The sequence below is a fragment of the Heterodontus francisci genome, chromosome 9 (genome assembly GCF_036365525.1).
Source record: "Heterodontus francisci isolate sHetFra1 chromosome 9, sHetFra1.hap1, whole genome shotgun sequence".
NCBI lineage: Eukaryota > Metazoa > Chordata > Chondrichthyes > Heterodontiformes > Heterodontidae > Heterodontus > Heterodontus francisci.
Genome location: NC_090379.1, coordinates 112,146,808 through 112,169,700, shown reverse-complemented (window position 1 = coordinate 112,169,700; position 22,893 = coordinate 112,146,808). Strand labels below are relative to the sequence as shown.

The following is a 22,893-nucleotide window of genomic DNA, read 5'->3' as shown; positions in this document are numbered from 1 at the left end:
ATAGAGTTGACAATCTCTTTCTGTAGGGCTGCCCTGAAGTCCAGAGGGCTGAAGTTTCCATGTGTGCACAGTAACATTGCTAGAGTTTAATCAGCTTGAACTGCATAGTTTATCAGCCCAGAATGTTGATGAGCTTCCCACTGTTTGCCCCCAGGACCACGCTGTCATTAGCTTGGAGTTATCTGCAACTACCAGGATGATAGAATCATAGAATTGTATAGCATAGAGGAGGCCATTTGGTCTGTCGTGCCTATGCTGGCTTTCTGAGAGCTACCAATTAGTCCTGCTCCTGCTTCCCTTCTATTTCCCCACTGTCTGGCAATTTTTTCCTTTTTAAGTAGAGATCCAATTCCCTTTTGAAAGTTACTATTGAATCTGTTTTTATCTCCCTTTCAGACAATGCATTCCAGATCATTATAACTCACTGTGTAAGGGGGGAAAAACATCTAATTTCTCCTTACCCCCACCGCCGTCCCTTTGGCATTTTGGCCAATCATTTTAAATCGTTGTTCTCTGGTTTCTGAACTTCCTGGCAGTGGAAACCGTTCCTCCCTATCTGCTCCATCAAAACCCCTTGTAATTTTTGAACATCTCTATTACATCTCTCTTTAACTTTCACTGCTCTAGCAAGAACAATCCCATCTTCTCCAGTGTCTCCAAATAACTGAAACCCTGCATCCATGGTACCATGCTAGTAAATCTCCTCGGCACTCTGTCCAAGACCTTGACATCCTTCCAAAAGTGTGGGTTTGCACAAAATACTTGAAGGTTTAACCAACAATTCATCAAGATTTAGCATAACTTCTTTGTTTTTGTGCTTTATTCACAGATGAAACAGTTTTTAAGCAAATATTTTCCAGTTTTGGCAAAAGGTCATTTACCTGAAACATTAACTCTGCTTCTGCCTCCACAGATAGTGTCTAATCTGCTGAGTGTTTCCAGCATTTTCTGTTCCTTTTTTAGATTTCCAGGATCCACAGTATTTTGCCTTTCTTTTAAAAGCTTTCCTGTTTGGTCTGTTGTAGACTCATGATATTTTTATAATTAATAATATTATTACTGAACTGTTTTTTTGAAGCAACGTGAAATCCTTGAAGAAATACAGAGACTCGAAGAGGAGAAGAGAGATGCAAAGAAACTGAATCAGTTGGCCAAACAGGTTCGTAGGGGTGTGCCTCTTCAGACTTCTGGTTCATGAGGGCTAGAAGAGAAACTTGATTGAGTTTTTGATGAAGTAATGGGAGGGTTGATGAGGGTAGTGTGGCTGATGCTGTCTATATGGATTTTTAAAAAGGCATTTGATGAAGTGCTACAGAATAGATTTGTTAGCAAAACTAAAGCCCATGGGATTAAAGGGGCAGTGGCAGCATGGATGTGAAATTGGCTGAGACAGAAAGCAAAGCGTAGTGAATGGTTGTTTTCAGAATGGAGGCAGGTTTACAGTGGCGTCTCCCGGGTGATTGGGGCCTATGCTCCTTTTGATATATACTAATGACTTGAATTTGGGTACAGAGGGAAAAATTTCAAAGTTTGCAGATGCCACGAAACATAGAAAATAGTGAGGAGGGTAGTAGCTGATTTCAGGAGAATATAGACAGACTTATGAAATAAGTGAACACGTAGCAGATGAAATTTAGCATGGTGGTAGTGTCACACAACATGATGGAGGGTGCCTTCAGTGTGAAGATGGGACTTTTTGTCTCCAAGGACAGCGCCGTGATAGTGAGAATGAGATTAAATAGTTTTTTCCCTTGATTTGTGTTCTCACTGTTTGCCACAGAGTCTGGCAGCTATGTCCTTCAGGACTCAGCCAGCTATTTCAGTTGTGGTGCCACTGTGCCACTCTTGGTAATGGATGTTGAAATCCCTCACCCAGAGTACATTCTGTGCCTTTGCTATCCTTAGTGCCTCTTCCAAGTAGTGTTCAACTTGAAGTACTGATTCAGCAGCTGAGGGAGGGTGGTAGGTGATGATCAGCCGGAGGTTTCCTTGTGCATGTTTGACCCAATGCTATGAGACTTCATGGGGTCTGAAATCAATGTTGAGTACTCCCTCGCGTATACCACTGTGGTGTACCCACTGTATACCCACCACCTCTGGTGGATCTATCCTGCTGGTGGGATGGGACATACACAGGGATGGTGATGGAGGAGTCTGTTTGCCACGGACCCAGTCATATGACTGTGTCAGACTGTTGCTTGACTAGCCTGTGGGATAGCTCTCCCAATTTTGGCAAAAGTCCCCAGATGTTAATGATGAGGATTTGCAGGGTTAACTGGGCAGGGTGTACCTTTGTCATTTCCAGTGCCAAAGTCGATGCCAGGAGATCTGTCTGGTTTTATTCTTCAACTTCTCTGTAGCAGTTTGATATAACTGAGTGACTTGCTAGGCCATTTCAGAGGGCAGTTAAGGATTAGTCACATTGCTGTGGGTCAGGAGCCACATGTCGGGCAAGCCAGGTAAAGGACAACATATTTTCTTCCCTGAAAGGCATCAGTGAACCAGATGGGTTTTCTGACAATCCAGTGGTAGTTCCATGGGCATTATTACTGAAACTAGCTTGTAATTGTTGATTGATTTGATTGATTGAATTTAAATTTCCCTAGCTGCCATGGATCTGGAATGTATTGCCTGAAAGAGTGGTGGAAGTAGATTCTGAAGTTACTTTCAAGAGGCAATTGGATAAATACTTAAAAAGGAGAAATTTGCAGGGTATGAGGAATGAATAGGGGAGTGGCACTAACTGGATAGCTCTTTCAAAGGGCCTGCACAGGCACGATGGTTTCCTGTGCTGTATGATTCCATGAGGAAGGTCATTTGATCTAGATTGGCAAGCACAAAAATGTACAATTTGCTCTCCCTTATCACATCATCTAATAAATGGGCTCTTGACTGTCAGGCTTATGATATCACTAATTTACCTGGAGGTCTGCTCCAAGTGATGGTTTCATAAAAAATACAGGAAAGTATTTGAAAAAGTATGTCAAAGGATTTAGGGAAAGGTCAGGAAAATGGGCTAGCGTACACAGCTCAAGTTTAAAGAGATAGCAACGACACAGCAATAGTGGCAAATCAACAAATCCAATATACTGCCCTATTTGTCTACTTTCAATCATCAAAGTCATGGAAGGGGTCATCGGCAGTGCTGTCAAGCGGCAATTGCTCAGCAGTAACCTGCTCACTGACGCTCAGTTTGGGTTCTGCCAGGGCCACTTGACTCCTGACCTCATCACAGCCTTGGTCCAAATATGGACAAAACAGCTGAACTCCAGAGGTGAGGTGAGTGTCATTGCCCCTGATAACGAGGCAGCATTTGACTGAGTATGGCATCAAAGAGCCCTAGCAAAATTAGAGTCAATGGGAATCGGGGAAAACCCTCCACTGGTTGGATTCATATCTAGCACAAAGGAAGATGGTTGTGGTTGTTGGAGGCCAATCATCTCAGTCCCAGGACATCACTGCAGGAGTTCCTCAGGGTAGTGTCCTAGGCCCAACATCTTCAGCTGCTTCATCAATGACCTTCCTTCAGTCATAAGGTCAGAAGTGGTGATGTTCGCTGATGATTGCACAATGTTCAGCACCATGTGCGACTCCTCAGATACTGAAGCAATCCATGTCCTGATGCAGCAAGACATGGACAACATCCAGGCTTGGCCGATAAGTGGCAAGTAACATTTGTACCACACAAGTGCCAGGCAATGACCACCTCAAACAAGAGAGAATCTAAACATCTCCCTTCAATGTTAAATGGCATTACCACACTGAATTTCCCACTATCAACATCCTGTGTGTTGCCATTGACCAGAAACTGAACTGAAGCAGCCACATAAATACTGTGGCTACAAGAGCCGGTCAGAGGCTGGGAATCCTGCAGTGAGTAACTCACCACCTGACTCCCCAAAGTCTATCCACCATCTACAAGGCACAAGTCAGGAGTGTGATGGAATATTTTCCACTGACCTTAATAAACCTTTTCAAATACCAAATTATTTTAAATAATATTGTAGTCTTTGCTTCAGTAGCCATATGTAGAAAAATATTCCATGTTCTAATAACCCTTTGGTGGAAAAACATAATTTTGTTATGTATGGTCAGATTTTTCCTGACATCTGTCTGAAAGTATTTTCTGATGATTTCAATTAGTTTCTTTAATTTGTTTTTTGAATTTTTAATCCTCAAGATATCCCTGTCGTATTCTATTCTGAAGTTGCTATCTCTTTTAGCTATGGGTCCATGGGCATCAGTAGCACTCCAGCACTTTACCTAGGTGGCCATTTTACATGTGCAAACCTGGACAGTAAATATTGACATGCTGTTCCTCTATGGGAGGGCGAATTGCAGTGATTGCTGATTTTGTGCTTGCTGGCACCCAGGTTCACTGAACCACAATCAGGATTTCTTTTCCTCCATACCATAGGGATACTGAGGCTGACTAACACCTGATGTGTGTATTCTTCCACTTTTCCTTTTTCTCTTTTCTCACGCCCCCAGGAGCGACTGGAAAGCGCCCAAGTGACCATTCCAGGACATCTTTCCAGAATCCCTGCTGTAAACAGGCAGTCTCCTTCCAGCTCGAATGAAAATGCAGTGGACCAAGTTGATCACAAAAAGGGAGGGAACAACCAACGTCGAACAAATTCCAAAGGACGCTCAAAGTACGGAGGTTGTAGCAGAATTTAGGCAGGGAGGGTGTAGGTGCCAGATGCAGATAGAGCCTAGTTGAATAAAAGTCCAAATGGTTCACCAGCGAGGTTTCACAATTTGAGGCACTTTCAATATGGCCTATTATTGATAGTTAGATTTAATGATTTTTATGGCTTCTTTCTGCTCCAGGAGGATGTCAGTATTGGAGAGTGGCTCATGTTTCCCTTCCATGCCAACACCTATGGTAGCTGAGGGGAAGCACACTCTAGCCCAAGAAGCTGTATCAACTCCAACCTCAATAGAATCTCTCTTGCAGGACCAGTTTTTGACATTTCCATTTTCTCTATCCTTTCAGTTCGGATGAACTTGTGTGTTCTTAAGTGTGAGCCGTGGCACAGTTGGTAACATTCTACCTCTGAATCACAAGATTATCACACAGATTATCTGGTCATTATCACATTGCTGTATGTGAGAGCTTGCTGTGTGCAAATTGGCTCAGCATTTCCTACATTTCATTTATGATTCTCAGAGTTGTCTGAAAAGATCGATTCCATCAATCTGAACTGTTTGAATCCAGGTCTACTTGCATTTGTATTGCACTCCTTATGTGGAAGCGGAGGGAAAGAGAAGAGAAATGAACAGGCTGGGAATTGAATGTGCAGTCAAAGAGGGTGGTTTGGGGAGGTATTTGAAAGCTGAAAGGGAGATGGCAAGATGCAGGGAACTTGGTAGAAAATTCTAAAGATTAGGAGTGTAACATTTGAACAAGGAGCTACAGATGGTGGAACAGAAGAATGGTGGGGCGAGGAGAAGCTCACTGGTAGGGGTGGATGATGACTGCAGATTTGAGATGGGAGGAAATTACTCAGTAAAGTCATGGCGAGATTTATAAACAATTTATAAACAAGGACAAGAATATTGAAGTGGACATGCTGAAGTACAAACTGAAGCTTGGATAGGGTGCTGGTGAGCTTACTGCAAGTCAGGACTAGGGCTATGGTATTTTGGATGGGTTGAAGCATATCCTGAACTATGGTTTTGGCAGCAGAAGGGAAGCAGTGGGGTAACAGTTGTGAACTATTGTCAGGGTAAAAGACAGTGAATGTGGTGAGGAAGCTGAGTTTGGAATTGAGTCGGATGCCAAGGTTGCTTATTGCCTGAGGTCTCAGAGGTAAAAGGACACTGTGCTAACACACTGTCCTATTCTGCCTGTTTGACTGTTTCCTGCACTCAAGTGTCAACTGACTTGCACTGGCTGATTTTTGAATCCAATTTGATGTTGTATACCATTTTACCAAGCTTAATGTATTCTTAGTTGATCCCAAATACCCTTAATTGGATCATTTAGTGAGAATATATTTCAACCTGTCAGATTTCAGTTTTCAAAAGTGATATAATTAACTCACTGGGTATAGTTTTGCTCCATCTGCTTAGCGAGAAATGACTGGATTGGAATGACCACCCGTTTTACACTGTTCAATTGCACTTTCTATTGAAGTCATTAGAAAGTAAATTTGGGCAGGGTGTAAAACAGGCAGGCAGCCAATCCAGTCAGTTTCCACTGGGTTTGGTTAAAATTACTTCCATTGGTTCTATTTAAAAGCCTTATTGGACCAGTGCAGTGAGCATGCTCCTTTCCCAAATTCAACTCTCTTAAGGGCACTAATTCGAAGTGGTTCAGTGGGATTTGTCACCTTCTGATGCCTCTCTTAACTGGCTAAACTTGTTTAAGACATAATAGTGACTATCAGGACTCCATTGGACCCATCATAGCCAAGGCTGACCCCAACCTATGCACTTTACAGCTGTTTACTATTATAGTAGTTGATATTGGTGTGAAACTTCAGCTGAAATTCCTTTTACTAGGAGAGTTATTTCCTCCTTTTGTCCCTTTCTCGTGTTCTTCTGCCTGCCCGTGTGCTCCCCTCACCCCACTCTCCTGTTACCAGTGGTGCCCTGAAACTGATTGCATGACGTTCGCTTTGGGTGACATTCTTCCAAGGAATATAGAAACAAGATTAGGCCATTCAGCCCCTCAAGCCTGTTCTGCCATTTATTTAGATCGTTGCTGGTTTGTATGTTAACATAGCCCCCTTGGTTCCATATTCCTCAATACCCTTGCCTAACAAAAATCTGTCACTGAGTTTTGACATTTCCAATTGACGCCCAGTCTCAGCAGCATTTTTTGGGGGGTGGGGGGGCGGGGGTGATGGTGGGTGTTGGAAGAGAGTGTTCTGGATTTCCACTAATCTTTGTGTGAAGAAGTGTTTCCTGTCATCACTCCTGAACAGTCTAGCTCTAATTTTAAGGTTATGACCCATTGTTCTGGGACTTTCACACAAGAGGAAATAGTTCTCTGTCTATCCGATCAAATCCTTCAATCATCTTAAACACTCCTTAGTCTTGTGTACTCAAAGGAATGCAAGCCTAATCTATGTAACTTGTCTTCATAATTTAACCCTTTTTGCCCGGTACTGTTCTGCACTTCCTCTTATGCCAGTTTATCGTTCCTGAGCTGTGGTGCCCAGAGCTGAATGCAGTACTCCAGATGCAGTCTAACCAAAGCTTTATACAACTGTAGCATAACTTGCATCCCTTTGTATTCTAGCCCTCTTGAGAGATAACATTCTATTAACCTTTTAAATTATTCTTTCTATCTGCCCACAAGTTTTTAATGATTTCTGTACATGAACCTAAATCTCTCTGCTCCTCCACAGTTCCTATCTTCCCAAAATTTAGAAATTACTGATCTATTTTTCTTAGGTTCAAAGGGAATGACCTCATACTTCACTATGTTGTACTCCATCTGCCACAGTTTTGCCCACTCACTTAATCTATCGATGTTTAATTTTAACTTTCTGCTCCCAACTATACAATTTAAGATGCCATCATCAAGAAACCTGGATATACAGCTCTCTAATTCTTCTAAGGCAATAATAAAAAGTTAAAAACTGAGACCCCAGTACAGATCTTTGGGGGACACACTAGTCACATCCCACTAATTTAAGTATATACACATTATACCTACTCTCTGCCTCCTGTATCCTATCCAATTCTCGACCTATTTCAAAATGTTGCCTCCAATTCTATGTGCTTCCATTTTCCCGAACAATCTCTTGTGTGGAACGTTAGCAAATGCCTTCTGTAAGTTCATATCAATAGCATTAATTTAAGTAACATCCATAGGCATTCCCTTCTCTACCGCACTAAGTGACCTCAAAAAAAAAAATTCACCTAAGTTAGTTAGACTTGACTAATCCTTTACAAATCCATGTTTTGTCCAAGTGTTCTGTCTGTAACAACAGATTCTAGTAACTTCCCTCCATCTGGCATCTAGACTAATATGCCTATAATATCCTGTTTTATCTTTCTCGTAGCGACATTGGGAATTTTCCAATCCAAGGGGAGAATTCCTGAATGAAGAGGGTTTTTGTGGGATATAAAGGGATTTGATGCAACTCCATACCCTGTCACTGCATGACTCAGTGCACTGTTTCTAATAAATGGAAACATACGTAACTCACCCAGTGGGCTGACCCATTTACTGGTTTATGGGGTATATCCAGCTCCCTTATGGAATAATGAGTATGCTCACTTTCTGGTGCTGACCTGTACAGACCTGAAGTTGGTGGGTGAATGGGGATCATGGGGATGGCGACTGAGGATTCTCACTGCATGTGCAAGCAGCTGCACAGTCTGATTTTACAAGCTGCACTACATGGAGGAATGAGATGCAAGAAGGCCAAGTACTGTCCGGCAGTGGCCCACAATACTGCTGTGGAGCTGGGAAAAGCACTCTTCAGCAGCCTCCAGCTATCTCTTTAGGCATTCAGAGATCTGCATATCACATGCTCTACCTAGTTTATTGCGCTTTTTTTACAGAAAGGTCCTGAAACAGGCCAGGACCCGTTACATATTTAATTTGATCACCGCTGATTTCAGGTAGTCGCCAGGTACAGCTAAAACAGTGATGATTATTGTTTTTTTACAAATGGGATTTCTTTTGGCACTGTGCAGATTGGGTGTAGGATCTCATGTCTAGAAATTGGTATACATTGTGCTAGTTTTGGGCCTAAAAAGCAGAGTAAACGCATATTAAATATTTCTACCCCAGTGTGTCCTAATAATGTCTGCTGAATGTAGCCCATAGCAAGTGCCAGGATGCCGGATTGGGCTAAAGCTTGGCTCGGGTATAAAATTAAAACCCAACCTGGGCCCAACCCGACCCGGGCCCGAGTCCTTTAATTTGTTCTCATGCCTGACCGACCCAAGAATATCAAACATATTATTGAAACATAAAAAGAGTAGATTAAAAAGAAAACCATACAAAACAAAACCGTACAATCTAGCCCGACCCGAGCCGAGCCCGAATGCTGGACAGAGAATATAGACCCGACCCAACCTAAACCCGACAGATGTGGTCGGGTTTGGGTCGGCTAACCAGGCTTTAGATCAGGCGCACCATGTAAATTGAATTTGACTCTTTTGTAATTGAAGTAAACAGGTATTTCTGCCTTGCAACTGTGCTGATATACTGTACAAAACTGATTGATTAAAAGAACAATGTAATTCGATTGGTAATAAACTTTGTAATGGAAAGTATTTTTCAACTTATAGGCGAGAACGTCAACTTTCTGTATGTAGCAATGAGGACAGTTCCAAGCTGCACAAGGTTATCCATTTCAATACAGGATCAACTGGAGGGTTCATTGTACACAAGGGAAAGCTTGTCGGTGAGGAACACTTTTCGCTGACTGCATTGTATTTACTCAGGGCCTGTTTGAACCATTCCATTCCGAGTCTTGGCTAGGCTGTTGGTTGGTATGGTGTTAGATTAGGAGGCAATAGGTAAATTACTTTTTTTGTTGTCTTGTAACAGGTGAAAGCGAGCAGCTGAGCCGGTCAGTCTACAATGCCTTGGAAGAATTGACGGGCAATTTTGTGATGATCTATGAATGGGTTCTTCAGTGGCAGAAGAAGATGGAAAAGTTTCTCACCAGCGAGGAGAAGGATAAAATTGAAAAATGCAGAAAGCAGGTATTTATGTCAGTTTGAAAAGGAAATTTTTTTTTGTTCTAAATTATCTAATTTACTCCGAATTACCATTAGATTTTCAATCTGAGGATGTCTGGTGTGGGAAATGGATAAGTTCATTGGGAGGCACTATTCTAAAGTGGTAACTGGGGCACATTGCCAGGCAATGTAGAAAAAAACTTTTCTCTGCCAGATATTGACCAGATGCTTTCAAAATAAAATGTTCCATTCTCAGTTCTAATTTTCCCTGCATTGATAGGAAAATAATCCATCCATTAAAATATAATCTATTTGTGGCCCTCCATTATCACAGTGCATTGCAGCCAATTCCCTTCAGATGGTAGCCAGGTGGTTAGCATGCCTACAGGCCTCTGGCAGCACTAGGGTGTATGTATGCAACTTAAAGGGGGAACTTCCCAAATAATTTATGTTTTTGTTTGTTTCTCCTTTGTGAGTGAAGTGAAAACGACAACATTTCTGAAATGATTTCAATCTCCATCTTAAATGCCTTTGCCCTTTCTCCTCTGGATTAATTGTCCTATCCTTCATAAATACTATCTCACCTGTCTGCTCCATTTTGTCATCTCTTGTAGCTTCTTTGCTCTCATGGTCTCTTACTGATTTCCGACCACTATTTGTCTCTCTCACCACACACATTTGCCTACCCACTTTCCTTCTGCATCCAATCCTAGAATAAGCTCCTCCCCCTGGGTCATTTACATTTGCACTTTTAAACTCCCAAGTATCTAGTCTTTGGCCTTCCATTCGCCATGACACTTCTGTAGCCATTAATTTGCATAGCCATTGCCTGTGCTTCACCCTTGTCCCCAGCACAACCCTTAGTCTCAGTCAATCTCCCTGGTATATTTTTGCGCTCTCAAATCTGAGGCGCACAGACTTGAACACATTTGGCATATCTATTAGATCTATAGATTTATCTACCCATCGCCAGATCTAGCTGGACTATGTTCTCTGCCAAAACTGCCACTTGTCCTGAATCATCCTGGGAGCAAAGATAATCCCTGGCTTCTTTACTCCTGTATCAGTTGTTTCCTTGATATCCTGTCTCTTGCCCCCTCATCCTTGCCTCTAGTAATGTGCAAGGGGCATATAGACCTTTCTGCCACTAAGATTGAGAGCATCAGTTCAGTTGCGTCTGCTGCTTCCCCTCTTGTCTGTCAATCCAAAGCTCCCTCTAAGATCCTCTGTGTCCTAGGTGTCTTAAACCTGTGTGTCTATGGTATCTCTCCATCTATTTCCACTAAACTGCTGGACATCCAGCTTCCCTTTTAGACCCCATGCTTGCTGATGTTGTAAATGGTTCTCACTTCTCAGGTACTACATGCTCCCGTTTCATAACCACCATCATTATCCCTTCCTCAAAAAAAAAAACACCCTCAACCTCACTATCATTGCAAGCTACAGCTCCATCTGCAATCTCCCTTTCCTTTGAAGGTCCTTGAACATGTAGTCACCTCCCAAATCTATGTCTACCATTCCTGTTTGAATCTCTTCAAGTAGGTTTCCGCTGTGCCATAGTATTGAAATGACCCAAACCAATGTCACAATGTGACTGACTATGGTGCATTATCCCTCTTCATCCTCATGCACAGCTCTATAGCCTCTGATATTTTTGGCATGATTCTCCTCCATTGCCCCATTTTCATTGACCAGTTCAGTGGAATTGCCCTTGTTTAGTTCCACTCCAATCTATTCAGTTGCGGTCAGAGCATTTCCACCAATTGCTCCTCTTCTCATTCCCTCACCATTACCTCTAGAGCCCCTCAAGAATTTTATCATTGGCCCTTCCTCTTCATCAACATGCTTGCCCTCGACAACATCATCCAAAGGATGGGATTAGGTCACATGTATTCTGATGACACTCCCTTCTACCTCTCCATAACTTCTTGATTGATAATCAAGCTGCTTGTTTGACATCGAGTCTTCGAAGAGCTTCAATTTCCTCCAGTTAAACATTAAGAAGATCAAAACTATTGCTTTTGACCCTCATCACAAACTCTACATACCCACCACTGATTCCAGCCACCTTACTAGCCATTGTCTCAGAGTGAACCAAACTGTTTGCACCCTCAACATCATCCTATTTGACCCTGTGATATACTTTCGACCCGATATCCTCTCCATGAAAAAGATTGCCTATTTTGACCTCCATATCCGTGCATGCCTCAGCCCATCTGCTGCTGAAACCTTTGTTCATGCCTTTGTCACCTCCAGTTGCGCCTTTCCCAATACTCCACTGGGCAGCCACCCATCCTCCGCACTCCATATCCTATTCCACACCAAGGCCCACTCAACTAGCACCCTTGTCTGCACTGCTCTACATTGGCTACCAATGCCTCAAATTTAACATTTTCATCTTCATTTGGTGCCCCTTCCTATCTCTCTAATTTCCTCTAGCCTTGCAAATCCCCCAGAATTTTCTGTTTTTCTGATTTTTGTCCTCTTGTACATGGTTCCTCCATTCACCCCATCATTGGTATCTGTTTCTCTAGCTGTTTATGTCCCATACTCCCTAAACTGCTCTGCCACCCCATTTCCCTCTTCTTCTTAAAAATCCTCCTTTAAAACTCATCTTTTATAGTCATCACTCCTAAGTTGTCTTTTCTCTACTGCCCACCATCTTCTTGAACACTGCTTTCTGCAACTTCACCAATAAGTGGAAGGAGTTCATAGACTTCTTTGTCACTAATATTGAGAGCCTCCATTCAGTTGCCTCCGCTGCATCTGTCTTGTCCCCTAGCCCACCAGGCCTAGCTTGCTCCTCCTCCTTAACGTCGCCAACTCCACCCTTGCCTCAGCTCATCTGCAGCAGACACCCTCATCCATATTTTTATTACTTCTAGACTTGACTATTCCAACCTTCTTTAGGTTAGCCTCTCATCTTCCACTCTCCATGAACTTAAGCTCATCCAGAATTCTTCTGCGTGTGTCAGAGCTCACACCAAGTGCCTGTTCATCCACAGAGATGGGGAGACGGTGGCATAGTGGTAATGTCAATGGGCTACTAATCCAGAGGCCCATGCAAATGCCCTGGGGATAAGGGTTCGAATTCCATCATGGCAGCTGGTGGAATTTAAATTCAATTAATTGATTTTTGGAAAAAAAATCTGGAATTGAAAGTTAGACTCAGTAATGGATCTATCATCGATTGTCATAAAAACCTATCTGGTTCACGACTGTACTTTAGGGAAGGAAATCTGCTGTCCTTACCTGGTCTGGCCTACATGTGACTCCAGACCCCAGCAATGTGGTTGACTCTTAACTGCCCTCTGAAATGCCCTCGCAAGCTTACAAACAAGCCGCATCGGCCCAGCTTCCTGGACAGTGTGTCTTGGGAGGACAAAGTCAATCAAAAGAATGGGATATTAGCAAAGATACTGTCAACAGAAATAACTGAATTTTTCTTTTTTTCTTTTTCTAGATCCAAGGTGCAGAAAGCGAGTTTAGCTCCTTATTGAAACTGAACCACTCTAACCTGGTGCGTTACATGGCGATGTGCTGCAAGGAGCAGGAGCACTGTATCGTGGTCAGCCTTCTCGTTGAACATGTCAACAGCTCCAGCCTCTCTGGTGCCCTGAGCAAAGGGACCCCCATTGCAGTTGACCGACTCCAGCATTATGCAGTGCAACTCCTGGCAGCCTTGGACTATCTCCATAGTAACTCGGTGGTGCATAAGGTCCTTAGTGCCTCAAGTGTCCTGGTAGATGGTGAAGGCAATGTGAAGTTGACAGATTACAGCATCTCGAAGCGTTTGGCCGACATTTGTAAGGAGGATGTGTTTGAACAGACCAAAGTGCGATTCAGCGAGAATGCTCTGCCTTATAAGAGTGGGAAAAAGGGAGATGTGTGGAGGCTGGGCCTCCTCTTGCTGGCTCTTAGCCAGGGCCAGGTTGTAAAGGAATACCCGATAACTGTGCCGAGCAACCTGCCCAGCAACTTTCAGGATTTCCTCAACAAGTAAGTTGTATATTATCAGTAGACTTCCATCCCCACCCACCTGCCAGCAGTTGGTGGTATCACAGGTCCTGCCCACATAGTCAGGCATCACTGGAAAGTGACCAGAGGCAGGAAAACTGTCCAGTTTACACCTCCTTCACGAGCTTGGAGGTGCTGAAGCCTGTTGTATGAGCCAACTTTGTATTGAGCTCAAAAATTCTTGCTGATACTCTAGTGCAGTACTGAGGGGCTATTGCATTGTCAGAGGTGCAGTCTTTCGGATGAAACATTAACCTGAGGCCCCATCTGTCTTTCTCGGGTGGATGTAAAAGAACCCATGTCACTACTTTGAAGAAGAGCAGGGGAGTTTCCCCTCCGTGTCCTGGCCAATATTTTATCCCTCAATCAATATGAGAAAAATGGATTATCTTGTCATTATCACATTGCTGTTTGTGGGGATTTGCTGTATGCAACTTGGCTGCCGCGTTTCCTACATTCCAACAGTTACTACACTTCAAAAATATTTCATTGGCTATAAAGCACTGGTAGTGAAAAGTGCTATATAAACGCAAGTCTGTCTGTTTTTAAAATCGGTAAATAGTTTGCCGCTTATTACCAGAAACATGAATGAAAGAAGGAACTTGCATTTATGTAGTGCCTTTCACATCCTCAGGATGTCTCAAAGCACATCACAGCCTCTTAATTACTTTTAAAATGTAGGTTATAATATAGGGAGATATGAAAACCAGATGCGCAGAGTAAGGTCCCACAAACAGCAATGAGATAAAAGATCAGTTAATCTGCTTTTGGTGATGTTAGTGATAAATATTGAATAGGACATGTGGAGAACTCTCTTGCTGATAGTCAAATAACCACGTGATCTTTTGCGTCGACCTGAAGGCAGACAATCCTCACCTTGTTTAAAACAGGTGGTCGCTTTTATCTGCCAAAAAGTGAAGACCATCAACCATTTATGTTAAAATCAAGTTCGCAGTTGCTGATTACAGGACTTAAGTGATCTGTTTTAGTACAGAAACAGTTGTGCAAACTCACCAGATCGCATCTTGTTTGCTGCACTGAAATCAAAAACAATAAGTATAAACATAAAATGCTGGAAATATTCGGGTTGATCGGTATCTGTGGAAAGAGAAACCGAGTTAATGTTTCATGTTGATGACCTGTTATCAGAACTGAGAATCGTCATAAGTAGCTGTCCTATATTGGACCTCTTTAAAGTGTCTCTTGCATAGAAAGCAACAGTGGAGCACTGAACGCACTGTAGAAGTATGCCTTGTTTATCCAGGTCATCGCATATAGTGGCAAGTCGCATTCACACGAACCGCTTGCAATAAACAGCAGGCACTGTACCTCTGGAAGTGCAGCGCTCCCTCAATACACAAAGGTACCAGCCTAGATTATGTGCCCAAATCTCTGGCCTAGGGCTTGAATCCACAACTTACTGACTCAGGTGAGGGTGCCACCATTGAGGTAAATCTTTCAAATTAGGTTTGATGATCCTGTACTGGTGGTGATCAACATAAAAAAGGTGGTCTAAACAGTCTGGAAGCAAACCAGTTGGCGCTCACAATGTAGGGTTGGAATGTTAAGTTACCATGAGCAAGATTCCTGATATTTATTTTCCCCCATCCACCTAGCTCGAGCTGCTGTACCCAATTGTAATGTGCAACTGCTACTCCAGCTGATACCAGCTAGCTCAGCATTGCACCTTGGAACCTCAGTGTAATGCTAGATGGTACTTTAATCTATTAGAGCATCAGTAGAGTGGGAATCTTTTTCATATTGGTGCTCCTGACCTCATTACAGCCTTGGTCCAAACATGGATAAAAGGGCTGAACTCGAGGTGAGGTCAGAGTGACTGCCCTTGACATCAGGGCAGCATTTGACCGAGTATGGCATCAAGAAGCTCTAGCAAAATTGAAGTCAATGGGAATCGGGGAAAACTCTCTGCTGGTTGGAGTCATACCTAGCGTAAAGGAAGGTGGTTGTGGTTGTTGGAGGTCAGTTCTGCAGGAGTTCCTCAGGGTAGCGTCCTAGGCCCAACCATCTTCAGCTGCTTCATCAATGACCTTCCTTCAATCATAAGGTCAGATGTGGGGATGTTCGCTGATGATTGCACAATGTTCAGCACCATTCATGACTCCTCAGATACTGAAGCAGTCCATGTAGAAATGCAGCAAGACCTGAAACATCCAGGCTTGGGCTGTTAAGTGGCAAGTAACATTCGTGCCACACAAGTGCCAGGCAATAACCATCTCCAACAAGAGAGAATCTAACCATCTCCCCATTACATTCAATGGCATTACAATCGCTGAATCCCTCACTATCAAAATCCTAGGGGTTACCTTTGACCAGAAACTGACCTGGAGTAGCCATATAAATACTGTAGCTACAAGAGCAGGTCAGAGGCCAGGAATCCTGCAGCGAGTAACTCACCTCCTGACTCCCTAAAGCCTGTCCACCATTTACAAGGCACAAGTCAGGAGTGTGATGGAATACTCTCCACTTGCCTGGATGGTGCAGCTCCAACAACACTCAAGAAGCTCAACACCATTCAGGACGAAGCACCCGCTTGATTGGCACCCCATCCACAAACATTCACTCCCTCCCTCCACCACTGGCGAACAGTGGCAGCAGTGTGTACCGTCTACTAGATGCACTGCAGCAACGCAGCAAGGCTCCTTAGACAGCACCTCCCAAACCCGTGACCTCTACCAACTAGACGGACAAGGGCAGCATATGCATGGGAAAACCACCCACCTGCATTTTCCCCTCCAAGTCACACACCATCCTGGCTTGGAACTATATTGCCATTCCTTCACTGTCGCTGGGTTAAAATTCTGGAACTCCCTTCCTAACAGCACTGTGGGTGTACCTACCCCACATGGACTGCAGCGGTTCAAGAAGGCAGCTCACTACCACCTTCTCGAGGGCAATTAGGGATGGGCAATAAATGCTGACCTAGCCAGTGACGCCCACATCCCATGAATAAAAAAAAATATGAATTAATTTATGAAATAATAAATGTTATTGGTCATTAATTGATTGGTAATGCAGTGAGTTTTAATACTGTCCTGTCACTTCCTGAACCTGGAAGTGCATGGTCAAGGGCTCACATGGTTATGAATTAGGACCACTGAGATGATGACTGGGTCAAGTAATTGTAAAAATAGCTCATAATTTCTACACAACAGGGGACTGAGAGTGATGAGTTAGTATTGCTAACCTTCCACCTGCCACCAGAATTTGAATCCAGCCCACACTGATGGGTGAAAGTAAGGGTCTGAAAATGAGATGAGTTTGGGAAGTCTTATTCCAGTTTGTGGATGTGGCTTCTTCACTGTAGAGGTTCCAGTCTGTCTTAGCTATCAGAGAGAATGCTAAGGTGCAAATGGAATTGTCACATTTTTTGCTTTAGGGAGTGTTATTCTTGTGACATGGCTAATGTTCCATGAGATGGCAGAGCAGAAAGAGCTTTACATTGCAGTGTTCGTAATGGTTGGACATGTGAAAATACCCCATTCCCCAGACCGAAATCTACATTCACCCATGGAATTTTATTGGTGGATGCTAAAAGTATAACTTGCGCTCTCTATAGTGACTGAGATATAAATCATATCTCCAGTTCCTTCACAAAGTAGGTCATCTTGTGCTGGCTAGCTCTCGCTCTCTGTCTCTTATTTGATAAACGATTGATGTCTCCTGGCTGCTTCACCACAAATGTGACACAGATTGATACCTCAGTACAGGGGGAATCCACAAGTGAGAATCCATATACTGATTCTGATCCATTCTCCGGTGTTGTACCATCATCTACCAGAATTCTAGCATGTTAAACTGGGTGCTGCCTCTGCATCTAACTGATGCATCAATACAAATGTACTGCAGGAAGTAATCTAACACTTTAAACTAGTGCATTTAATGTGTGAAATGCATCTCGTGTCTCACACTCTATTGATGATTTCAAATTGCTACCTTTCATCCTTGAGTTCTACAGCTTAAAAAGCTTTCTCTGTACATCACTTAAGTTTGGACAGACGGATTGCATAATTCTGTGACTGGGATTTCACAACTTGGGTAAATATAGACACTGAAATCTTGGTAGCAGCTTTAAAACTTGGGCAAGTTCCAATCTTTCCCCTTAGAGACCTTCAGTACCTTGCACGACATCTTAGCCAAAAGGACAAACAAACCTGCTCCGATGCCCTTGCTTAAAGGTTTTCTCAGTAAGTATGTCCCATAATTGCTTCCCATCCCTTGAATTTTACTTTTGACTTACTGTAGCATCTCTCCATCTCCTTGCCAAGACTGGAAGTCCCTATATGTAGAATTAAAAGTGCAGTGCTATATCCTCCCAATCATGGTACAGTTGAGTGGGCACACAAACCAGCAACACCATTTCATCAGCTCTGCAATGTAACAAGTGTATTCTCAGTTGAGGGTTCTGAGAATGTGTTACTGCCCTTGAACCCCAGTACATCTCGTCACAATGCATTGTCCTCGACCAAATATTCCATGCAATGAAGCTGTATGTGCAAATAATTCAAACATTTACAAAGCAGGATGATCCCTTCCTTTCCTCCACCCCCAATCTCAGCCCAGTTACAGCGTTGAGGGCAATAATTTAGTTCAAAACATAGCTTTTAATTGACTAAATTAATGAAGCTTTGGAGAAATTGTTGGTCATGGAGTAGCTCGCAAGGCATGTTTTATCTGATGATTCTAGTATCTGGATCTGTTCTAGGTGCGTGTGCTTGGAGGACAAGGTACGTTGGAGCCCCCAGCAGCTGCTTGAACATTCCTTTGTTAAGCCCCCAGTGGTACGTGCCCCTTTGTCCTGCAACGAAGACAGCCAAGAAGGTAAGTGGACTATCACCATCGCACATCACATTAACATTCTTTCTTCACCCCAGCTACACAGTGGCAAGTGTCAGAAAAGTCGGGGGCTAGGAAAGCCATTCAGCCCATCGAAGTTTCTTGCTTTAGTACATCAGCTCTCCCATAAAGGCATTTAATTATGTTATGAATAACCCTTGTTATCGATCACCTTGTTTAGTCAATTGTTCCAAATTTTTAAATGTTTTAGTGCAATCTAATCTAATTTTTAAAAACTTAATTCCCCATTATAACCTCTGCTTTTTTCCTAGAAATCAGTGAGGTTTTCCTTACATGTGTCACTTGTTATGTTGCTTATTCCCTCCTCCTTGACTGTAGAACATAAGCCTAAGTAAAACCCTGTTCGTTTTTTTTTCTGATTAATTTTGACCTTCCTTACTGATGAGTAATCCACCTGATTTGTGTGTTTGACATTTGCTTTGTAGCACTAAGTGATTCATAATTTCCAGTATTGGCTGTAATGTCACTCACCCCTATTGGGATTTCAAAGGTTCAGATTTTACCATTGTGTTCCATTTCCTAAAAGAGCAATGTCCCAGTTGCTCCAAGTACAAGGAATAACCTGTACTTGTTCCTGTGTTTGATTATATGCAATTCTAAATTTTTCCTTTCCTGTTTGTTATGTACACTCTACTAATGTGGCACGTTATCCTGTCACCGTATTCACCAGGAGGAACAGACTGTGCAGAAACTGTTGCCCCTACCAGCCAGCTCCTCACTGCGCCACTCTACACAGACACCCAGAAGCAACTGTCACGCTATTACAATGAGTTTGAGGAGCTACAGCTTCTGGGGGAAGGTGCCTTCGGAGCTGTTATCAAGGTAATTGTATTTAAACTGATACAACATCATCATGCACTGTCTCCTGTATAGTTCCTAGGAATAACTCCTGAATATGCAGATTTATGACTTAATATACGTTCTAAATGCCAACTGAACTTCTTGTGATTCAGACTGAGTCTTGCCATCAGTGTCCTGTTTCAAAAAGAAAGTTGTCAGAAGAACCAATTAGTTTTAATACTGTTTATTCATTCTCCCTTCAATTGGAGAGCTGATGTTAGAGCTACTGGATGAGACGTTGTGAGGGAGCTAAATCATTAATTGTTTTCATGCTGGGTTGACGTCTCTTTCCCACTTGTTCTGATGAAAGGTCACAGACCTGAAATGTTAACTCTGCTTCTCACTCCACAGATGTTGCCAGACCTGCTGAGTATTTCCAGCACTTTGTGTTTTTGTTCCACATGAGCCTCCTCCTACCCTACTTATCGGACTCTGTCAACATATCCTTTTAATTCTTTTTTTCCTCATGTGTTTAACTAGCTTCCCCATCAAAAAAAAAATTTCTTTCTTAAGGTACCTTTCACATCCTCAGGGTGGGCCAAGACTTGTCAGGGCATTTGAACATCAGTGAGTTAAATGATGAGTTAATCTGCTTTGGTGATGTTGGTTGTGGGATAAATGTTGGCCTGAACACCTGGAAAATTCCTCTGAACTTCAGATAGTTCCTTGGTGTCTCCTCAACAGTGCAGCATTACTTCGGTATATAACGAAGTAGTGGCAGAGTTTGTGTACTTCAGGTCTTTTTGGAGTGGGGCTTGAACACAGGCCCTTCTAATTCAGAAGCAGGGATGCTACCACTGAGCCATGCTTACACATTACTATAAACAGCAGTCTACATTTGTATAGCACCTTTGACGGGGAAAACCTCCCAAAGAAGAATAAATCTATTGAGGAATTGGAAGGTACCTGGCATTTGTGGAATGAACCCTAACATGAGTCAATGCTTTTAGGAGAAAAAATCAGAGGTAAGTGGGTGGAGCAAAAACAACCAGTATTAAAGTTATCCCAGTTCTGTTTTGCTACTATATTAAAAGGACTGCTGGCACTGACAAACCCTTTAAACCCCTTTTTTGTTTTGTCTTTCACATTTGCAGCCACAGAAAGATCTTCCTACTCCTCCCCCTTGATTATTTGCTTCTCTTCAATTTGAAATTACTTTTTCCCTCCCCATTGTGTTTACAAACTGTGTAAAGGAAGGGTGAATCTTTCTTGCATATATACAGGAAGAATTGCAGAATTCTAATGGGGAGAACTTATAGCGCACATTGAAGTAAATAAATATGATATGATAGCCATTACAGAGACATGGCTGCAGGATGACCAGGATTGGGTCCTGAATATTGAAGGGTATATGACGTTCAAGAAGAATAGGATGGCATTGGTGCATTAGTTAGAGATGTCCTTGGTTCAGGAGATCAGGATGTAGAATCGGTTTGGATAGAGATGAGAAATAGTAGGGGAAAGAAGTCACGAGTGGGAGTGGTCTACAGGCCCCCTAACAGTAACCACAATGTAGGACGAAGTATATAAGAAGAAATATTGGGTGCTTGTGATAAAGGGATGGCAATAATCGGTGATTTTAATCTACATATAAACTGGGAAAATCAGATTGGCATTAGTAGCCTGGGTGAGGAGTTCATAGAATGCTTTTGAGATAGTTTCTTAGAGCAGCACGTTCTGGAACCAGCCAGAGAGCAGGTTATATTAAACTTGGTATTGTATAATGTGACAGGATTAATTAATGACCTCAGAGTAAAGGCGCCTCTAGGTAGCAGCGATCACAATATGATTGAATTTTACATCCAGTTTGAGAGACATAGGAGTGGGTCGAAGACTAGTATTCTAAACATAAATAAGGGCAACTATGTGAGCATGAAAGCTGAGCTAGCTGAAGGGAACTGGGTTACTAGGCTAGGAGATAGATCAATAGAGAAGCAGTGGCAGACATTCAAGGGAATATTTCAGAATACTCAGAATAAGTATATTCCTACTATAAAAAAAAAATTCTAAGGGGAGGACCCACCAGCTCTGGTTAACTAAAGAAGTTAAGGAAAGCATCAAACTTAAGGAAAAATATATAATTGTGCAAAGATGAGCGGCCGGTCAGATGATTGGCCAGAATATCAAGAACGGCAGAGAATGACTAAAAGGTTAACCAGGAGAAAGAAATTAGAGTATGAGAGGAAGCCAGCTAGAAATGTAAAAACTGATAGCAAGAGTTTCTACAGGTATTTAAAAGGGAAGAGAGTAAATAAAGCGAGTGTTAGTCATCCAGAGAGGGAGAATGGGAAGTTCATAGTAGATAATAAGGAAATGGCGGATGAAATGAACAAATATTTTACTTCAGTCTTCACTAAAGACAATATAAAAAACATTCCAGTATTAGCTGTAAATAAGGAGGTGGAAGGAAGAGAGGAACTTGCTGAAATTACAATCACCAGGGAAGGGGTACTGAGCAATCTGATGGAGCTGCAGGCTGACAAGTCCCCAGGTCCTAATGGGCTTCATTCTAGGGTCTTAAAAGAGGTGGCTAATGAGGTAGTAGATGCGTTGGTGTTAATTTTTCAAAATTTGCTAGATTCTGGAAAGGTTCCATCAGACTGGAAAGTAGCAAATATAACCCCTCTGTTCAAGAAGGTGGGGGAGGTAGAAAACAGGTAACTTTAGGCCAGTTAGCTTGATGTCTGTTGTTGGTTTTACAATCGATCATTAAGGAGGCTATAGCTGGGCACATAGAAAAACTCTCAAGGTAATTGGGAATAGTCAGCATGGTTTTGTGAAAGGGAAATCACGTTGAACCAATTTATTGGAGTTCTTTGAAGGAGTAGCATGCACTGTGGATAAAGGGGAGCCCATTGACGTACTGTACTTGGATTTCCAAAAGGCATTTGACAAGGTGCCACATAAAAAGTTATTGCGCAAAGTAGGAGCTCACGATGTAGGGGGTAACATATTAGCATGGATAGAAGATTAGCTGGCTGGCTGGCAGAAAACCGAGTATGCATAACTGGGTCCTTTTCTGATTGTCAGGATGTGACGAGTGGAGTCCCGCAGGGGTCTGTGCTGAGGCCACAATATTTTACAATTTATATCAATGACTTCAATGAGGGGAGTGATGGCATGGTAGCTAAATTTGCAGATGACACAGATAGGTAGGAAAGTATGTTGTGAAGAGGACATAAGGAGCTTGCAGACCGATATAGATAGGTAGAGTGAATGGGCAAAAATCTGGCAGATGGAGTATAATGTGGGAAAAAGTGAAGTTGTTCACTTTGGTAGGAAGAATTTCTTAAATGGGGGAACTACTGCAGAATTCCGAGATGCAGAGGGATCTAGGTGTTCTACTGTATGAGTCACAAAAAGTTAGTGTGCAGGTACAGCAAGAAATAAAGGTTAATGAAATGCTATCCTTTATTACGAGAGGAATTGAAAATAAAAGTAAGGATGTTGTGCTTCAGTTATACAGGGCATTGGTGAGACCACATCTCAAATACTGTGTGCTGT

The 22,893-nt window shown here is 42.6% G+C and overlaps 1 protein-coding gene across 4 annotated transcripts in view; it reads left to right on the top strand.

Moving 5' to 3' along the window:
* The window catches only part of eif2ak4 (eukaryotic translation initiation factor 2 alpha kinase 4), a 183,289-nt gene that overhangs the window by 25,388 nt on the left and 135,008 nt on the right, over positions 1 to 22,893 (top strand). For all 4 annotated transcript variants that reach the window (XR_010975749.1, XM_068039692.1, XM_068039691.1 and 1 more), the window contains exons 5-11: positions 1,079 to 1,159; positions 4,492 to 4,655; positions 9,262 to 9,377; positions 9,524 to 9,681; positions 13,121 to 13,656; positions 18,398 to 18,513; positions 19,220 to 19,371. Coding sequence is in view for 3 of the 4 variants with exons in the window: in XM_068039692.1 (XP_067895793.1) it covers positions 1,079 to 1,159; positions 4,492 to 4,655; positions 9,262 to 9,377; positions 9,524 to 9,681; positions 13,121 to 13,656; positions 18,398 to 18,513; positions 19,220 to 19,371 (1,323 nt within the window). In the remaining variant the exon portion in view is untranslated. The remainder of the gene's footprint in view (positions 1 to 1,078; positions 1,160 to 4,491; positions 4,656 to 9,261; positions 9,378 to 9,523; positions 9,682 to 13,120; positions 13,657 to 18,397; positions 18,514 to 19,219; positions 19,372 to 22,893) is intronic.